Source organism: Acomys russatus, chromosome 26 (assembly GCF_903995435.1).
Source record: "Acomys russatus chromosome 26, mAcoRus1.1, whole genome shotgun sequence".
Classification (NCBI taxonomy): Eukaryota; Metazoa; Chordata; class Mammalia; order Rodentia; family Muridae; genus Acomys; species Acomys russatus.
Window position 1 is genome coordinate 7,392,480 of NC_067162.1, and position 20,044 is coordinate 7,412,523.

Below are 20,044 nucleotides of genomic sequence, written 5' to 3' on the forward strand. Positions count from 1 at the left end.
GTGACTCGGGGCTTATTAAAAATACGAGCAGTGCATATGCTTTGTAATTTTGTTTTGTTTCTCTCCTGCTTAATGATAGATTTGAAATGCAGCTTGGGTTCAAAGGATAAATTCGAGGTGATGAAATATAGAGATACAACCCGGATAAAAGAAATGGCTCTGAGGAAACAAAAATTTAATGATACAAAGATTTGGCTAGAAAACGCGTCTGAGAAGCATAAACACAACTGACAGCCGTGTCTGATGAGCTGGTGCATTCTGGGAGAGGAAGGAAGTTACGCCTTCTGTACTGACTTCTGCTAATGAACACCTGAACTTCATGATCTGTTAATTACTACGTCACAGTTGCTTTCTTCCCTCTGTTCTTGGGCATCTGTGGTGATTGTCAGACTCTCCCTGCTGGTATATAATGCTTTAAGATTAGCACAGAATACCCACCTCAATTAGCAGGTATATGCACGAATATGAAATTTATTAACATGGCTGACAGAGCCACATTTCCGGAAGAGAAACTAGAAAGGTGTGGCCACATCGACCATACTGATGACCTCAGTAAGATTTTGGTCTATGCGTCTAAGGCCAAACTAGCGTGTCCTAAGGATACAGCAAGTTCCAGGAAAAGAAATAAGACAGTAAGTTGGGGAGGGCCTAGCCGGGCGTGGTGGCGCACGCCTTTCATCCCAGCACTCAGGAGGCAGAGGCAGGCGGATCGCTGTGAGTTCGAGGCCAGCCTGGTCTACAGAGTGAGTCCAGGACAGCCAAGGCTATACAGAGAAACCCTGTCTCTAAAACTCAAAAAAAAAAAAAAAAAAAAAAAAAAAAAAAAAAAAGATGTGGAGGGCCCTTCATATATAAAATGATATGGTATATGCTGAGCAGCGAGGGTCAGAGAGTGAAACCACGAACTGCATAGAAATTTAGCAACTTTTATCTCAGCCCGGCACCTCCACTTTTGCATCATGGAGATAGTGTGTGCAAAAGATAGTTGTGTCAGAGGGAGTGATGCTTAGACAGGAACCAAATACTCATATGTGAATGCTCAGCTGGTAAAAAATGTAATACACATAGACTAAAAAACGAAGTTCCGTTATGCCAGGCAAAGCGATGCATGCCTACCATTCCATCACTCTCAGGCTGAGGCTGGAGGCTCACAAGTTTGAGGCCAGACTAAGCTGTACACTGAGGCATCGTCTCCAAACAAGAACCATTTGAAAAGTTTGACTATAACGTTTGCCTTTTACACAAGGCAGTTGGCAGCTTTCTGGAATATAATGCCCCCCATTCATGCATAATGGAATTATAGCTACGTTTAAATTTTTTTTAATGCATGTTTAAAAGAACATTTTCTGGATGTGCTGGGTAACATTGCATAATGAAGCTAAACATACGTTATTCAGCATGAGCTGTCTCTTACAGTTTTGCTATATGAGCAAATCTGGGTGCTAATGAAGTGGATTAACACCCAGCTCTAGAGGTTGTTTAGAGAGAAGATTAACACTTTCCGGCGCCTACGGTATTCTTCTTGTTTTGAAAACAGTAATGTGGTGGTGGCTGTGGAAGAGGCGGCTGCCGGCTGCCGCTGAAGTAAATAAACCACCTGCAACATCAGAGAAAGATCAAACACATTCGTTTATGGATGACAGTGCCCGGGTTTAAAGCACTCCATCAAAGCCATTTTTGTCAAGAGTTTTGCACGCGTCTGTTTTCAGGCATTTAAAACAAAAAACAAAAAACAAAAAAACTCCCTGACAAGAAAAAAGAAATCAGGTGAACTGGACTACCTTGCACAGCAACTGGCTGGATTCTTTTTCTTCTTCTTCTTTCTTTCTTTCTTTCTTTTTTAATTTTTTAATTTATGTGCTTTGGTGTTAGGGTGTCAGATCTTGGAGTTACAGACAGTTGTGAGCTGCCATGTGGTTGCTGGGGATTGAACCCCTGGTCCTTTGGAAGAGCAGGTGGTGCTCTTAACCACTGAGCCATCTCTCCAGCCTGGATTCTTCTTATCTCTAAGAAACTGAGACAAGCTGGGACTTTACACTCACTGCACTCAGACGGGAATCACGGTCACTTGAAAGCCCTATTCCAAGTGTGCAAGGGGTGGTTGGTCCAGAGGTTTATTTGTGGGGCTTCCTTAGGTACTGTTCCTCACGCCTCCTCACCTCTGGTTACCATATATTTTTCAACAAAGAAAGTAACAGGAAAGAGAGGAAACAGCCCTGTCTGGTGTTGATCAGCTATGGAAACCCGAGTCTAAGAAAGCCACAGGAAGCTGACCTGCACAGCCAATTGCTGTATGTCAGACCGGTTGACTGGGAACAGATTCCAAGCTATTCAAGTTTGTCCGCCTGGAAGTTGATGATTCCCCACCCCCAGGGAGGGGGGGGGGGGAGAGAGAGACAGAGAGAGAGAGAGAGAGAGAGAGAGAGAGAGAGAGAGAGAGAGAGAGAGAGAGAGAGAGAGAGAAGAAACTGCCAGGGTTGCTACACATGTGCAGAATTACCAGACCTGGAACAAACTGCTTCATCAGACAGATGGACAGACAGAAAATCCTTTTTGTAAAATCGCCCCCACAAGCTCTTTTAACATTCAAAGTGACACTCAATTTTGGCGAGGAAAAAAAAAAAAAAGCACTCCTGTCAGCGGTAACAGAAGGACGCTGGCTCTGTACTGCACAGGAGCGAGACACTATTGCTGGGTGAATGAATGGAGCGCGCCAGCAGTGTCTCCCACGCGCAGAACTCACCCAGGCGCAGTCGCCCTCGCTCTCCCAGCCCTGGGGGACAGTCCTTTTGTAGCTCCCAGGGAAGAGGGTATCCAGAGAAGCCAGCCAGACGGACGCAGGCAGCCGGCGCAGTGACCGATCAAGGTAATTGGGATAAAGACACTGGGAGTGGAGAGGGAGCGCCTGCCTGTTCATTAGGTCTCCGTGCGCTGGGGCACACCAGGGTGGCCACTGCCACCAGCGCAGGTGGAGACCTGGAACGCAGAAGAAAAGAGAGAGCCTTTTTCTCGCTATTACCTGCTGCAGCTCAAGTGCAGCCTCTGGCACTGGCGGGATCCAAGCCTCCCCTGCCTTCCCGCAGAGCATCCCAACCTCCATTGCCAGCACCTAGCTCTAAGTGAGCCCTCAGACAGGGTATCAGCTCCAGAATTCCATCATCGGGGACCATGACTGGGGATTCTCTCAACCCATGTGGGGTGTCCCCACAGCTGGTAGTGGCTCTCACCTGCCTGCTTCTCACTTGTCGCGCACTGAGAGAACAGCTACCCCTGAGTGGGAATGCGTCCCACTGGGAGCTCTACCTGCCTCCCTGGGGAGCACCTGATGGTGGTAGTCACCAGAACCCTGGCATCCTAATCGCCAACCCCGGCTTTCAAGTGCCCCAGGGCCGCTCCGTTTGGCTCGATCCACTGCGAGACCTGGTGATTCGAGTACAGCCAGGGGACCAGTGCCAGGTAACAGTGCTGGGCATGCCTCGACTCCAAGGCACGCTCTCCCCGCGCCACTTTCCCTGTGACTTCGGGGCCCAACAGGTTAAATACACTCACTTCGGCTTACCCAGCGCCACAAGAGCCCGGGTGCAGCTGCAGCTGAGCTACGCCGCCGCCGCTGCCGCCGCCGGGAATTCCACGCTGGTGCTGCCCTTCACGCTAGAAGTGAATGTCTTCTCCAGGCTCCAGCTGATGAGATGCAACAGGCCGTTGGTGGTGCTTAAACCGCGATCCTACAGTCACGCCATCGACAGGAGAGTGCTAGACTTTGCCTCCAGGAGCAGGTGCAGACTCACCTTACTTCCTCACCCTGGCGGACCACTCCCCAAGTATGGGCGCTTGGTGGATGCCACTGGGACCCCTCTCTCCAGGGGCCATGTGGTCAACTGTGAGGCTTTTGTCCAGGCTGGGGTGCGCTACCAGCATACTGCCACAACCTCCTCACCTAGCAGGGATTATGTGCCCATGAGAGTGGAACTGCTAGGGCCAGAGTCCCAAGGTCCTGGGTCAGGGGAGGTGTTGGCCCAGGAGTACTTTCAGCTTCAAGTCAGAATCCGGAAGGGAGCCAGGAGCACAGCACCCAGGCCCAGTTTCGAAGCTTTAATGATGTTAGAAGTTGATCAGTCCCTACTAACAGCACTCACGCCTGATGCGCTGGCTGCGAAAGACAGCGAGTCGGATGCTGACAACCTAGTCTTCAATATTCTCAATGGCCCTGAGGACCCACTTGGACACCGTGGTCCGCAGGGCTATGTGGTGAGCACAGATGACCCCCTGGGTCTTCCAGTTTCCTTCTTCACCCAGAAGGAGCTGCGGGAGCTGAAAATTGCCTATCGACCCCCCACAGGGAGCTCAGAAGGGGACCGCATCTTTCAGCTGGCACTGCAGGTGGTAGATGAAGATGGTGACACATCTGACCCTTTTGCCTTCACGGTGGTGGTGAAGTCTATTAATGCCCTGGCTCCAACGGCTAGCTACAGTGGAGGACTTGTCGTTTTTGAAGGCCAGGCAAGGCCCTTGTCTGATGTCCAAAGCTTTCAGATCAATGATAAAGATAATTCGGAAGAAATCAGAATTGCTGCGGTCAGAGGTTTGCGCCATGGGCAGCTGGTGGTGCATGGGGCACCTGCCGGGTGTAAGCATTTCACACTAGCAGACCTCAGTGCAGGGCGGGTGGTGTACAAGCACGACGGCAGTGACACCTACAGTGACAGCATTGTCTTCAGGATGGAGGATGGGCAGCATCAGGTGGAGTTCCTCTTCCCAATCACCGTAGTGCCCGTGGATGATGAGGCACCCGTGCTCACTGCCAACACAGGGCTCTCGGTGACTGAAGGGCACGTGGTCCCAATATCCCCCTTTGTCTTGTGTGCCACGGATATTGATTCCGAGGACTCAACTATCCTCTTTGTGTTGGAAAACCAACACATGGAGGGGAACGAGGAAGAGAGGAGTGAGGATCTGGCCCCTGATTCCTACAACTCAAGCCAACGCCCAGGCACTATGGTGCTGAGGCAGGCTGAACCCCCTCTGTCCTTCCTGCAGGGTGACTGGCACTATGTGGAAAAGGAGGGACTTTATGAGAAGGCAGTGACTGAGTGGCTGCAGAAAGACATAACGGAAGGGAGACTTTTCTTCTCACATCCTGGGACACGCATCCCTCAATCTACAGTGGCCCGTCTGGCTTTCCATGTGCAAGATGACAATGACCCACCAAATGTCTCCAACCAGCACTTCCTCACCATCAGCCTGCAGCCTGCAGATAAGCTGAGTCCTCAGCTGTATCCGGGAACCACCCTAGAAATGACAGTGCAAGGATACCAGCTCACTCGCTTCCAAAAGAAATTCCTCCAGTACACTGACCAGAACTCAGATGACCAGAACCTATGGTACACCCTACTGACACCACCAACAGATACTGACAGCAACCACCCAGTCCAGACTGGAGAAATTGTGCTCACCGATTCACCAAACAGACCCGTTACTCATTTCACCCAGGCCCAGATCAATCATCAAAACATCGCTTATCAACCGCCACAGAGGAATCTGGGCATCGTACCTCGGGTTGTACAGTTCACATACAAGGTGGAAGACACTGCAGGCAACAGTGTGCCAGGCACATTCACAGTATTCCTGCAGCCTTTGAGCAACCAACCACCCAAAGTCATCAGCAGAGGCTTTGCTGTCTTAGAAGGAGACAGCTTCATTCTCAGCAGCGGTGAGCTTGATGTCACGGACCCTGACACTGATGCTGATCAACTTTACTTCGTTTTAGTTTGGGGTCCCCAGCATGGACACTTGCTGTACTTTAAAAAATATATAGTCCCAGGGGAATCTTTCCTGTTGGCTGATATTATTAATGGGAGCATCTCTTATCAGCATAGCAGAGACCAGACTACCAGTGATATCTTCTGCCTGGAGGCAAGCGATGGGGTACACCATATACCCATCACTGTCCAGGTTTCTGTGCGGCCCACTGGGACTGGTGAAAGCCGCAGGGTCCCTGTCACAGGTATTCCAGTCTTGGCTATTTCTATCAATGTACTTGAAAATGCAGCTACAGGGATCACCACGGGTGATCGTGGCAGAAGGGACACAAGGGACGTAATGCTATCTTTCATTGTGGAGGACAGCCCTAAATTGGGTGTTATCCTGGTAAATGGTTTGCCTGCAGAACAATTCACTCAGGAGGACCTCATTGGTGGGGCAGTAACCTATGTCCACACTGGAGGGGAAGTTGGCTTAAAAAAAGCACGTGATGCTTTCAGCCTCATCCTTTCCAAAGATTCTTATCCTTGGACCATGAGGGACAACATACTGGAGAGGGTGCTAGTGAGGGTGACAGTGCTGCCAGTGGACAACACGGCCCCCAAGGTCTTGGTGGGAGAGCCCTTTGTTGCATATGAAGGTGGGAAGAGTCTCTTGACCCCACAACATCTCATCATTGAAGACGTGGACACTCCCCACGATGAAATCCTTTGCACGCTGACTGGGCAGCCATCCTCTGGTTACCTGGAAAACGTAGCAGCAGCTCCTGCTTCAGAAGTGTCACGGGCTGGCAGCCCCATCAGTGCCTTCTTCATCAAGGATGTCCGAGTCGGGGTCATCAATTACGTGCAGAGCATCCACAAGGGAGTGGAACCCAGAAGAGATCACTTCACCTTTTATTGCTCTGATGGCATCAGCTTCTCCCCAGATGTCCTCCTCCCTCTAACCATCCTGCCCATCAATGATGAGCGGCCCAAACTCTTCACCCGTGAGTTTGTGGTATTAGAGGGGATGAGCAGGGTCATAGACGCCCCACTGGTCAGTGCGGTAGATGCTGACCTCCCACCAGACAAGCTCCACTTTCGACTCACCGTCCTCCCCAAGCATGGACAAATCATACAGCAGCTGGCCACAGGCAGCCAGCCCGTCCACAGCTTCACCTTGCAGGAGATCCAAGAGGCCTCCTCCATTGCTTATGAACACGATGACTCAGAGAGCACAGAGGACAGCTTTGAGGTCTGGCTGAGCGACGGGAGGCATGGCACTCACAAAAAGGTGCCCGTTGTTGTCATCTTAGTGGACGACGAGGCTCCTCAGCTGACCATCAACGACGGGCTACAGGTGGAACCCGGACACTCTGAGATCATCACAAACCACGTGCTCAAAGCCATAGATCTTGACTCGGATGACAGGAGTCTCAGTTTTGTTCTCCATGCTGAGCCTCGATGGGGGCTTCTGCAACGCCTGCGGAAGCCAGGAGGAGAAGTGAGGAGCAACCTCACAACGGGAATGAATTTCACTCAGGACGACATCGACAGAGGCCTTATCTGTTACACCCACACAGGCCAGGAGGAGGCTGTTGATCTTCTCAAATTTGATGTGACTGATGGGGTTAACCCTTTGAGGGACTGCTATTTCTACATCACCATTGGCGACTCAAACAGCGTCCCCCCTGAGGTAGTCAGCAAAAGAGTCACCTTGACAGAAGGCAGCAGAGTGCCCCTCACCATTGAACTGCTTAACACCAGCGACATCCACAGCCCTGATAAGCAAACTTTATTACGGCATCACACGGGCTTCTGGCATGGGTCACTTGGAGAGCTCTGACCAGCCTGGGGAGCCCATGGCTTCTTTTACTCAGCTTCAACTGGCTGGCAACAAGATATCCTACGTCCATTGGTCAAAGGATGAGATGACAATGGAGCACTTTGAGCTCAGAGTAACTGGTGGACACAGCTCCGTGCTCAGAATCTTCAAGATATTCATTACACGTGGGGACAATAAGAAACCTACCTTGACCATCCAAACACTTGCGCTGCAAAGAGGGGACAGCATAGCAGTCACTCCTTTTCAGTTGTCGGTAGAAGATGAGGATACGCCAGATAATTTTATCCTTTTTACGGTCACCCAGGTCCCCAGCCATGGCAGGATTCTGTATAATGGTAGCCGTCCTGAGACAACTTTCACCAAGAAGGACCTGACTGAAAGCTTGATTCTCTATTGCCACGATGGCAGTGAGACAACTGAAGACAGTTTCTCCATCATTGTGACTGATGGCGTTCACACTGGCTTCTACGTCTTCCCAGACACTACCGTGGAGACACAGGTGCCTCAGATAGTGTCCATCCAGATAAGCCCCATTGGCAACAGGCTCCCACAGATTACCGTTAACAGGGGAGCCACAGCCTTGAAGCTCCTTCACACTGGACATTTGGGTTTCCTCATTACCAACAAGTATCTACAAGCAGCCCATCAGGATGGTCCCCACAGGCTCCTCACATATAAAGTGACCAGCGGACCCAAGCATGGCTACATTGTCAATACTAGGCTTGGAGGCGAGAGCACCCAGGTGTTCACACAAGGTCAGTCACATTCTTCCCTGCTCTCTCTCTCTCTCTCTCTCTCTCTCTCTCTCTCTCTCTCAGTGGGTTAGAGCTCTCTGTGCTTTATAAAATGGTTCTGACACTAGTTTTGACTTAAAATAAAAATAGTGGAATGTAAAATTACTCAAAAGAAAATGAGTCCTTTTTCAGCTGTTCATTAGAACAACCGCTTAACGGAGCCCCAGAGATATTTAATGAACCTTGTAATTACACTTTAAAGCTGCAAAGCACAGAAACTTCAGATTTTGAAATAAGATAAGGTTACATTTATTTGGATAACATGTTTTGAAGTTAACAGTGACATACCTAGGAATCATTGGCATGGTGTGTTAGTCAGTCTAGATTTTTAAGATATTTGTCATCTAGAGTTGAGATATAAATGATTACTTTACTTCACACATTTTAATGTACTATTCTAAAGTAATTTCTGAAGCTGAAAGCATGGCTCATGCCTGTAATCCCAGGACTTGGGGGTGGGGGCCGGGGGAGAAAGAGCAGTATTGCAAGTTCCATGCCAGTCTGTATCAAATAAAAAGGTCAGACTGGGCTATAGTGTAAATTCCTATCTCAGTATAGGAAAAGTTATAATTTATTTATCAAAAATGATGCATAGAACTAAGTTAGCCTAAGTGTACAAAGGACTGTGCTTTAAAAGTCATTTTTCTTGCAGGCTATCCAGATGAGACCTGATAGGTTGTAGTCATATGGTGGGAGAGGAGGTCCCCTTCTGTCAGAGGGCTAGGGGAGGGGAATAGGGTGGAAGAGGGAGGGAGAGGGGAATGGGAAGATACAAGTGAGGGGATAACAATCGGGATATAAGCTGAATAAATTATAATAATTTTTTTTTTAATTTTAAAGAAAACAATCATTTTTCTTTTAAATTTGGGATTAATACTAGTGCTTAACTAGAGAGAAGTCTCCTGGTTATGTGGCACCAGAGGTCCTTCGGCTGATCTTTACTGCTTCATTGGGTAGCTTTACCCATGAGATGTAAAGAGATGCCCGAAATATTCTACCCTCGATACACATGTACCTGGCTGTCATTGTAGAGTAACTACTCACAGAGAGTGTTTGTCTTGGCTACGTTTCTATTGCTGTGAAGAGACACCATGACCAAGGCAACTTATACAGGAAAGAGTTCATTGAGGCTCACAGTTTTAGAAGGGGAGTCTGTATGTCAGGGAGCATGCCAGCCAGCAGGTAGGCATGATGCTGGAACCATCAGAGCTTACGTCTGATCCGCAAGCACAAAGCAAAGAGAGAGCCAACTGGAAATGGCATGGGCTTTGGAAATCTCAGAGCCCTCGCCTAGAGACACATCCCCTCCATGGAGGCCACACCTCCTGATCCTTCACAAACAGTTCCACCAACTACACAACAAACACTCAAACACATAAGCCTATGAGGGTTCTCAGTCAAATCATCACAGTGCTTAAAACCCAGCTTAGTTACATCTCAGACTGCTTCTAAAGCCAGTGAGATCATATATGGCTCTATAAGAATTGTTCACCTATATAAATTCCAACTGGATGCAAATTCTCCTTAAAATACTAATGATTACTAACATTAAAAAAAAAAGACATGGGTTATAGATAATAAGCAAAAACAGCAGCTTTATTCTCATATTCTTTGTCCTCAGGATGTAACACTTGCTGTAATTTACACTAATTTTGACTAATAGTTAACAGCTACTGGTCATTATGGCAAGCTCTGTGCTCACACAAAAACTTAAGATCATACTGACCTGACTCCTCACAAAGTGGCAAGGATGCCGTAAAGCACGTATAGCCAGAATGCGCCCCCTGGTCGCATGGTGTATCCCAGAACACACAGTAATAGCAACACTATAAAATGTTCTTTCGTTCTTGCCAGTCTAACTTTAAAAGGCAGGTCGGTTGGCCAGCAAGGTGGCTCAGTGGGTGATGGTGCTTGCAGCCAGATTGATGACCTGAGTGGTGGGAAGAGAAAACAGACTCCTCCAAGCTGTCCTGAGATCTCCACTTATGCACCAAAGCACACATAGACACACACACTTACGTGCACACACACATATTAAATAAATAAATGTAAATAAAAATTTTAAAGCACACCACCTATATTTTAAAATGTGCTGCATAGATCTAAGGGAGGGAAGTAGGGTGAAAGCGGGAAGGAGGGAGGAACGGGAGGATACAAGTGATGGGACAGCAATTGAGTTGTAATCTGAATAAATTAATTAAAGAAAAAAAGTAAAGACAAACTGAAAAAAAAATGTGCCACGTCTCCACACTATATGAAACACTGAGGTTGACGACACCTCCCTTTCCTGCTGTGCGGATGTGACTTAGTGTGCTGTTTGCTCTTGTTTAAAGCTGACATTGATGAGATGCGGGTCTACTACATCCTGCGCAAGGCCAGCAGTGCCACAGAGGACACCTTCTACTTCTCTGTTGAAGCCAGGGGTAAGTCTAGTAGAGCTCCAGAGTGCAGCAAGGTGAGTGAGCATCAGTACGCGACTGCAAACACTGTCAGCCATTGCACTTGACGTCACAGTCAGTCACATGACACACCACACCGTGCCAGGGAATGAATTCGGGTTTTTGTTTTTGTTTTTGTTTTTGCTTTTGCTTTTGTTCGCTGTGCTCCTGTGCTCAGTGCTTCTTGGCTAATGAATAATTCCTCAGTCTTCTCAAAGAAATGCTGACATCCAACACAAAAAGAGGATGGCTGAGTGGCAAGCCAGTTCTTAAGAGGAGAAAGCAGTGGTTCGGTGAATGCAATGGAAACGCAGTACCTGATTTTCTGGCAAGGAGAGTGACTCTAATGGCAGCTGAATCCTAACTTTAGGAGATTTTGAAAACCCAGGTCATGCTGTCTCTTATCCTGGCACTCCACAGAAAGCCTCTCTCTAGGTTTGATCAACATTTTTCAGCTGCAGAGTGAGTTTTGTGCGGCTTCCTAACACTAGAATTTAATCTTCTCAGGGGGCTGATGGGGGGCAGTGGTGGGGCATATGTTTTGCATATGTTAGACAGCGCCACCTGCCCCCCCCAACCGCCCCAGTGTAATCTTTTTTTTTTTAATGTAATATGAACGATTTTATTTTTCAATAAAAAAAGCATTTTAAAAAACGGATGTTTTTACAATATCTGACAATGGCCTGGGAAATCATACTTGTGAACAGCTTCCTGTTTCGCTTTGCTATCAGCAGCTTATTAGTGACAAAAAAAACCCATGCACTTTAATAGAATAGTAGCAAGTTACAAGACAAACACTTAGAAACAGTGAAAGCCAAGCTACTCACAGCAATAAACGTATAGCACCATTATGTATATGGCAGCCAGATTTGTCTTCCTCTCATCTCAAAATGAAGCAAATGTTGAAAGAAGGAGGGTTGGCTTCCAGTTTCACTATATTAATAACATGACAATTTCTTCAGGATGTGATAAGGACCAGGGCGTCAACAACAGCAGTCTATCTTGGGACTGGAAACTTCTGCCTGTGCTTGGCTAACAGGTGGTCCCATTGGTCTGGTGGTTTTTAAGGCTGTTCCCAGAACTGAAGGCCTATGTGCTAAGATGGAGGACAGGCCTAAGGGGGAGTCAGGCTAGGTAATCCAATCACACATCAAAGTGTCAGGGAAAATGTTGTGTGTCTGCAGCCACTGCGCCCCAGTGTAACCTTATTAAATTTTTCTTGAATAGGTGGGAAGTGTAATTGCTGGAATTTTCATCTTATTAGATGGGGAATGAAATGGATTTACTGACAGAGAGGAAAAGTTATTAAGAAGCTACCTGTTTCTGTCGCACCTGAGTCTATCCAAAGTCCCAAAACAGGAAGTGCCAGTTAACGGAAGCCATTTACTTTGCACAGCAGGGGGGGGCAGGATAATCGTGTGGTCAGAAGCAAGCCCATCTCAAGGTTTGACAGGATAAGAGGGAACAGGATGCCCTCATGCTGCTTTCCACTCAGTAACCTCTCTCAGTAGAGGACGTTAACTCATCCCCAGCAAGCAGCAACCGCCCCCTGCCTAAACCATATGTCATCCATCAGTCAAGAACCAGCTGATTTACTCCAAAATCATTCTGTATGAGAAGCTGGAGGGTGGCCTCGCCCCAGGTGACCTTGTTCAAGTATAAAGGCGGCTTCCTACCTAACTCAGCAAAGCAAGCCCTTGGCACAAAGTTGATGCTCACTTCTCTGATGAGGCAACCGTGCTTTGGGCTCACTGTTCCCTCCTTTCTGCTTTCTCATCTAAATCTGAGAACAAGTCTTTTCCCCTTTTCCCGAGTTCTCAAGAATCGCAGTTGTTAAAAAGATGAGCCTATGCTTTTAAAACAGATTCATAAAGAAAGGTAGGTCGCACACTGGACGTGGGATAGTCAGTATTTTCCCTTTTGCTTTTGAAAAGGAGACGTTCTTTGATTCTGGCACTGTGGTTTGTAGAAAACACCAGAAGCAAGATAATCCTATGACGATTCTGATGAAGGCTCTTTTGGTTTTGGTTTTGGTTTTGGTTTTTTTAATGACCACCATGTTTTGGAGTGTTTCTTATGAGCCAGGCTGCACAGGATAAGTTAGGACTTGTAACCCTCCCTGTGAGATCAACAGAAAATGCACAACACTGTCTTTAGATGAAGACACTGGGGCTGAAGAACTTGTCCAAATTTGGGGCCATAATAAACCAATGAGACAGAATCAAAACTCCAGTTTCCAAGCTAAAACTCAAGTTCTGGAGATCCAGGAAGCTGAGGCCACACGAAGGGGCCTTTCCCAAGCCAGCAAAGGAGCACCTTACAAGCCGAAGGCACAAAAACAATCTAGTGCCTGACACTGACGTCAGGGATGTATTTGTTTACAGTTGGAGCTTAAACATCTATGCATGGCCATGAGCTGATGGCATATTTGCATGAATCCTTTCTATTTTCAGTAGATTGCCCCATGGCCTGCTGAGTACCCAGCCTAGAGCTCCGATCAATGTCACTGGTGACTCCAACTGCTGATAAAGGGTTCCCTTTAAACACTGTTTATCTGATAGTTGCAAAAAAAATTTTTTTTAGTCTCTGTCTCCACAGGAACCAACTTAATCTTTTTTCTCCTTTAAAATAATCCCATTTTGGCTGGAGGAAGGGTTCCGTGGTTTAAAGCATGTGTTGATCTTGCAGAGGATCATGTGCCGTGTACCTCAAAATAGCTATAAGGAGTTCTTAAGGGCTGGAGAGATGGCTCAGAGGTTCAGAGCACGGGCTCCTCTTCCAATGGTCCTGAGTTCGATTCCCAGCACTCATATCAGGCAGCTCACAACTGCCTGGAGCTACAGCTTCAGGGAACCCACACCTCTCTCACCTCCTTGGACATATACACTGACACACATACATCCACACAAATGCATAAGAAAAATTCCTTAAATTCCCATTTAAAATATTCCTAGTAAAGTGATATCTGACTATGCATTAGGCATATGTCTCTGGTGAGCTGGGAAGTCTTTAGGATGGAGATACTGACAAGATATCTACAAGGCATTTTATGAAAACCACAAGGTCGGTACCATTACAGCTTCCAGTTCACAGGCTCTGAAACTAGACTATCTGCTTCCAAGTTCCAGCTCAACTCTGTAAAAAAAATATATATATATATATGAAGCATCTTTGAGGACCTGCACTCTGCTGGTTGTCATAGAATGAATGTAACACTAGGCTGTGCTGCGCTGCAGTAACTGGGTAATGAATCACCATGAGTGCAGTGGCTCCGACAGCATGCCCTGTCACCCAACAGTTCTGGTGGTCAGAAGCAGAGAAGGTTCTCACAGGCTGGAGCCGAGGTTTGGTCAAGGCTAAATTTCCTGGTGAAGATGTGTAGGGGGACAGGCACTTCCTTCAGAGGTTGCCCACTCTTCCATCTGCACAGGCAGAAATGACTCCCTGCCACCCTCTCTCTCACTGGCATCGGCCTTTGGGCTTAATCCAGAACAAGATCTCCGTTGTCAGCCTTCACTTAAGCACATCTGCAAAGCCCCTGTTGCCGTGCGATACAATCTATTCACAGGCTCTAGGTTGAGACGGCGGTGGGAACATCCTATGCCAGCCACAGCTATGAAGGGAATGAACCACGTCAGGCGTTTAGGAGGGTGCCTGAGGCACAGTGATCACGCAATAAATCCCGCCTCTGTGATTATTTGTGAAGAGATCAAAGTTTGTATTTTTTATTTCCTCCAACCGAAAAAATTAAGTTTAACAATTTAGTCCTCACATCTATTATCAACTGACTTAATTACATAAGATCAACTTTTAAGCTACAGACGAGTGCTTCATTGGCCGCTGTGTGCAATACTCAGATTCTCACCAACTCTGGCCAACTTTGTTTTCTGTTTGTTGGAAATGGGCACGTGCAGGAGGAAGATGTATCACTGAGCTGGTGTAGGCTTCGGCACGGCGGGCTGAGCTGGTGCTGGGTGGGTGGCTACCTCGCCTGTCCAGTTCTTGACTTCACAATCACCTGTGTCCTTTCTGTTTGCTCTGCTACAGCTCAGTGAATAAACAGACGTAAAAATGTAGAGAGAGGTCCACTATGTGTCCATTGCCCATTGAGTAGAAGGGTCTCTTGGTATCAAACAGTTATAACTATGCTTGTGTAGTGTGAAACCAGCAATATAATGTGAAAGCTTGGCAATAAGACAAGTTTGTGCGATCAAATGGTTTCTACAATTAAAAGAACTTAAAGTCAGGCTCTTCCCGTGTAAATGCTCAATCTGCTTTTTTTAATTAAAGATTTATTTATGTGTATATGTGTGCGCTTAGTGCATACATGTGAACCACATGCATGCAGGTACCCGAAGGGCCAGGAGAACATCAGCTCCCTGGAACTAGATGTACAGACGGTTGTGAGCCGCCCAATGTGGGTGCTTCTAACCCAGGTTTTTGAACAACAAGTGCTCTTAACTTCTGAGCCAACTCTCTAATTCCAAGATGTGGGGAGCATGTTTCTTGTTTGTTTCTGAGAACTGGACTTAAGGCCTATTTTAAGTGTTCTATTGCTTTGAAGAGACACCATGAAGACGCAGCCATTCTTACAAAAGGAAGCATTTAACTGGGGCTGACTTACAGTTTCAGAGATTTAGTAAATTATCATGATGAGAAAAGTCACAAAAAACAAGCAGTGAGCTGGGTGGGTGGTGGTGGTGGGGGAGTCACTGCAACAAAGACTGAGCTGGGGGGGAAGTCACTGCTACAAAGACTGAGCTGTGGAGGGGGGGAGTCACTGCTACAAAGACTGAGCTGGGGGGGGAGTCACTGCAACAAAGACTGAGCTGGGGGGAAAGTCACTGCAACAAAGACTGAGCTGGGGTGGGGGGGAGTCACTGCAACAAAGATTGAGCTGGGGGGGAGTCACTGCAACAAAGACTGAGCTGGGGGGAGTCACTGCAACAAAGACTGAGCTGGGGTGGGAGGAGTCACTGCAACAAAGACTGAGCTGGGGGGGGAGTCACTGCAACAAAGACTGAGCTGGGGTGCGAGGAGTCACTGCAACAAAGACTGAGCTGGGGGGGAGTCACTGCAACAAAGACTGAGCTGGGGTCGGGGGGAGTCACTGCAACAAAGACTGAGCTGGGGGGGAGTCACTGCAACAAAGACTGAGCTGGGGTTGGGGGGAGTCACTGCAACAAAGACTGAGCTGGGGGAAGTCACTGCAACAAAGACTGAGCTGGGGGGGAGTCACTGCAACAAAGACTGAGCTGGGGTTGGGGGGAGTCACTGCAACAAAGACTGAGCTGGGGGGAGTCACTGCAACAAAGACTGAGCTGGGGTAGGGGCAGTCACTGCAACAAAGACTGATAGCATGACTGTAGTCCTTGGGACCAAGGTGGAGGAAGGGGAGAACTTGTTCCTCCTTGGGTCTCATTGTACACTGTGCAAAAAGGCTTTAGAAAAATAAACCCTGTGGACTGGAGATGGAACTCAACTGGTAGAGTGCTTGCAAGAGGTCTTGGGTTCCATCCCAAGCACGTTATAAACTAGCTGTGGTCGCACATGCCTGTGGAGCTGTGTGGAGGCAAGAGGATCAGAAGTTCAAGGTCATCCACAAGTACATAATGAATTTGAGTCAAGACTGACCTACGTAAAATCATGTTTGAAATTTAAAAAAAAAAAAAATCTAAGAAGGAAAATAACCAATTTGACTATGTTTAAATATTTATATAAAAATACAGATTCAATTATTAAATTAAACCCAACATCACATGATAAACATATATATATATATATATGTATATATATATTTGACCACTAATGTGTTTGAGAAAGTATGTAATTTATTATTTTTAGAAGTAAAAATTCTCTGAAACAGAGGCTGGAGAGATGGCTTATAGCTTAAGAGCGCTGTCTGCTCTTCCAGAGGTCCTGAGTTCAATTCCCAGCCACCACATGGTGGCTCATAACCTTCTATAATGTGATCTAGTGCCCTCTTCTGGCATGCAGGTGTACATGCAGGCAGAGCACTGAATAAATAAATAAATAAATCTTAAAATAAATAAATAAATAATTCTCTGAAACAGAATCATTTGTGATGCTTACTTTAAAAGATAAGAATAGCATTGGCCTGGTGGGTGCAACTATAGGCCCAGCTACTGGGCAATCAGGCAGGGTGACACTTACAATCAGGACTTCTTGGCCTCACTACATAATGCTGGAAGACACTATTTCAAAAACAATTAACACATAAGAATAGTTTTTTAAAAAAGTCCACTAAAAAACTAAGTGCTACCAAAAAGAGAAAGAGAAATTAAATTCCCTTAGAGAAATTAAATTCCCTCAGAGACTAGCTAAGATATCTAGTCACACAGTGAGCTCTCGGGATTGAACCTCCTCTGTCTAATAACTGAAGGTGGCCCCAAGCCACAGGGAGCCGCACTCGCCATACTGGCAGGATAACAGCTGGATGCAGCAGAGCCCAGAGGAGTCTTCCGAGGCACTCAACCGAAGAAGTTCTACAATATTGAAAATGCTCTGTGGTCTCTGTTTCCTCTGATGAAGGGAAAGTGAAAAAAATGCTCCAGTTGGCAAAGAATTATGGGAAACTAAATTGGGTTTCTTAACACAATGACTCTGAGGTGACTGGAGTTAGACAAATGATGGGTCGAGGGAAACTTTGCCATAGACCTCCCATTTCCTGTGATAGTTTGATGTAATACGCAATTCTAAACTAATAACTTGCCAAATATTAAATTCTCCATTGCCAAAAATTGTTCATGCCAATCAACTAAAGAGAGCAATGGGCCTGAGGTCCCATAAAATGAATATACACATCTTAGTCCATATCTCTCTATAGCATTCAGAGAGGGAGTAATACTGAATAAAATAATAGTTATTTTTATTAACTGTCTTAGTTAGGGTTACTCTTGCTGTGATGAAACACCATGACCAAAAGCAACTTGGGGAGGAAAGGGTTAATTTTGCTCATAGTTTCATATCAAAAGTTCATCATCAAAAGCAGTGAGGGCAGGAACTCAAACAGGGCAGGAACCTGGAGGCAGGTTCTGATGCAGAGGCTATGGAGGCATGCTCCTAATGACTTGCTCAGCCTGATCTCTTATAGAACCCAGAGTCATTAGCCCAGGCATGGCACAACCCACAATGGGCTGAGCCCTGTCACACTGATCACTAGTTAAGAAAATGTTCTACAGGCTTCACCTTTTTGTTTGTTTGTTTGGTTGATAGGTTGGTTTTGTTTTGTTTTGTTGAGGTTTTTTGGGGGGTATTGTTTTGTTTTGTTTTGGGTTTTTTTGTTTGTTTTTTGTTTGGTTGGTTTTTTGAGGCAAGGTTTCTCTGTGTAGCCTTGGCTGTCCTGGACTCCCTTTGTAGACCAAGTTGGTTGGCCTCGAACTCACAGTGATCCACCTGCCTCTGCCTCCCAACTGCTGGGATTAAAGGCATGAGCCACCATGCCTGGCCTGCCTATAGCCTGATCTTATGGAGATATTCTCTAAATTGAGGTTTCCTCCTCTCAAATGACTTCAGCTTTTGTCAAGTTGGCATAAAACTAACCAGCACAACAACCTTCACATAAAATGTAATATTATCCCAGTTATATATACCTATTGGTAACAATGACAGAATTACTCCTGTCACTGTCTATATAGCCATAGAAACATCAAATTACAGACATTACAGAGAAGTCAAAACACCCTTTCATTCATTAGTACTCGGTTATTTTGTTAGTAAGTTTATTATAGATTTCTTTTTTTAACTGCTTTATTGAGTTATAGTTTATATATCATCCAGTTTATCTTAGTTTTCTATTGCTGAGCTAAGACACCATGACCCCATGGTGTCCTGGTTTCTTGGGTTTCAGTTTCAAAGGGTGAGTCCATGACCATCACGAAGACAGGCCCACATGACACTGAAATACCATCTGAGAGCAAATATGGTGATACAAGAGCCATGAGGTGGGAGAAAGACAGAGCCAACTGGGAACGGCATGGGTTTTTAAAACTGCAAAGCCCACATCCAGTGACATATCTCTTCCAACAAGGCCACGCCTCCTAATCCTTCCCAAACAGTTCAACCAGCTGTGGACCAAGTATGCAAATATATGACTTCTGGTGCTGTTTTCAATCAAATCATCAAACAATTTATCCATTTTAAAATGTTCAATTCAATGCTTTTTAATTTTTTATTTTTACTGCTCTTGCTCTTGTTTTTGGGATAGAGTCTCTCACTCTGTAGCTCAGGGTTACTTCTAAATCACTCTATTTCTTAAGTTGGCCTTGAACCTCTGGTCAATCCAAATGCCCCAGTCAACCAAGTACTGCAATTATAGACGTGAGCCACCACTGAAGAATATGCAATATAAATTTTCTTGTTTCAGTAATTTTTAGTCTTAGATAGCATCAATTTCACATACTCCTGCTGCCATCCCCCCCCCCAAACAGGAAGTCTATAACCACTGAACAGAAACTTGGAGTGGGATAAGTATCAGTGACAAAAACATCCCTTAGTACATGTATGGCCCTGGGTTCAAGTACAAAAAAAAAAAAAAAAAAAAAAAAAAAGACTGGCCTTTTTTTTTTTTTTTTGTCTTCCTTCAATCCTTGACAAGCTCTAATCTTTTCTGTATTTCTTTCTCTCATATGAAGAGACTAATATGATATTTGTCCTTTTCTGTCTGACTCATTCCTTTTAGCATACTGTTGTTTTTAAATAAAATCCTAAACATTTTATTTTACCAATAAAGACTAGGAGCCAGATGCTGGAGTGAAAGCCTACCACCTCAGAAAGGCAGAGGAAGCACCCAGCTGACCTTCCTACTCAGGCAACATCTCAGAAGTGAATATCCCCTTTTTCGTACTGTCTTAACCCTTCAAATTGAATGTCCCTCCTTTCTACTTCCTGTGCATCTCTCTATTAGTCCTCTGGACTTCCTCTCACTATGTTTTTTTTTTTTTTTCCTATGTTCACTTCCTGTCAACTGGTTGCTTGCTCTGCCTCTTGACCTATAGTTGACGTTATTTAATCAGAAATCATCTTTATTTACAGAATAAAGGTGTGTGCTGGGGATAAGCCACACCACAACAAGAAACAGGTTTTCCAGTACACAATCTTGAGGTTCACAACGGGATCAAATATCCTGCAACATACTGTCTTCTATGTTTATCCACATTGTAGGTTGTGTCGACACATCACTGTTAGACTGAACAGTGTTCCATT

General features: G+C 45.9%; 1 protein-coding gene across 1 annotated transcript in view; it reads left to right on the forward strand.

Moving 5' to 3' along the window:
• Positions 1–2,689: 2,689 nt before the first annotated feature.
• The window catches only part of Frem3 (FRAS1 related extracellular matrix 3), a 48,200-nt gene continuing 30,845 nt past the window's right edge, over positions 2,690–20,044 (forward strand). The window contains 3 exon segments of the mRNA XM_051169059.1: positions 2,690–7,533; positions 7,535–8,342; positions 10,715–10,804. Of these exon segments, the coding sequence (XP_051025016.1) occupies positions 3,169–7,533; positions 7,535–8,342; positions 10,715–10,804 (5,263 nt within the window). The 5' untranslated portion in view covers positions 2,690–3,168.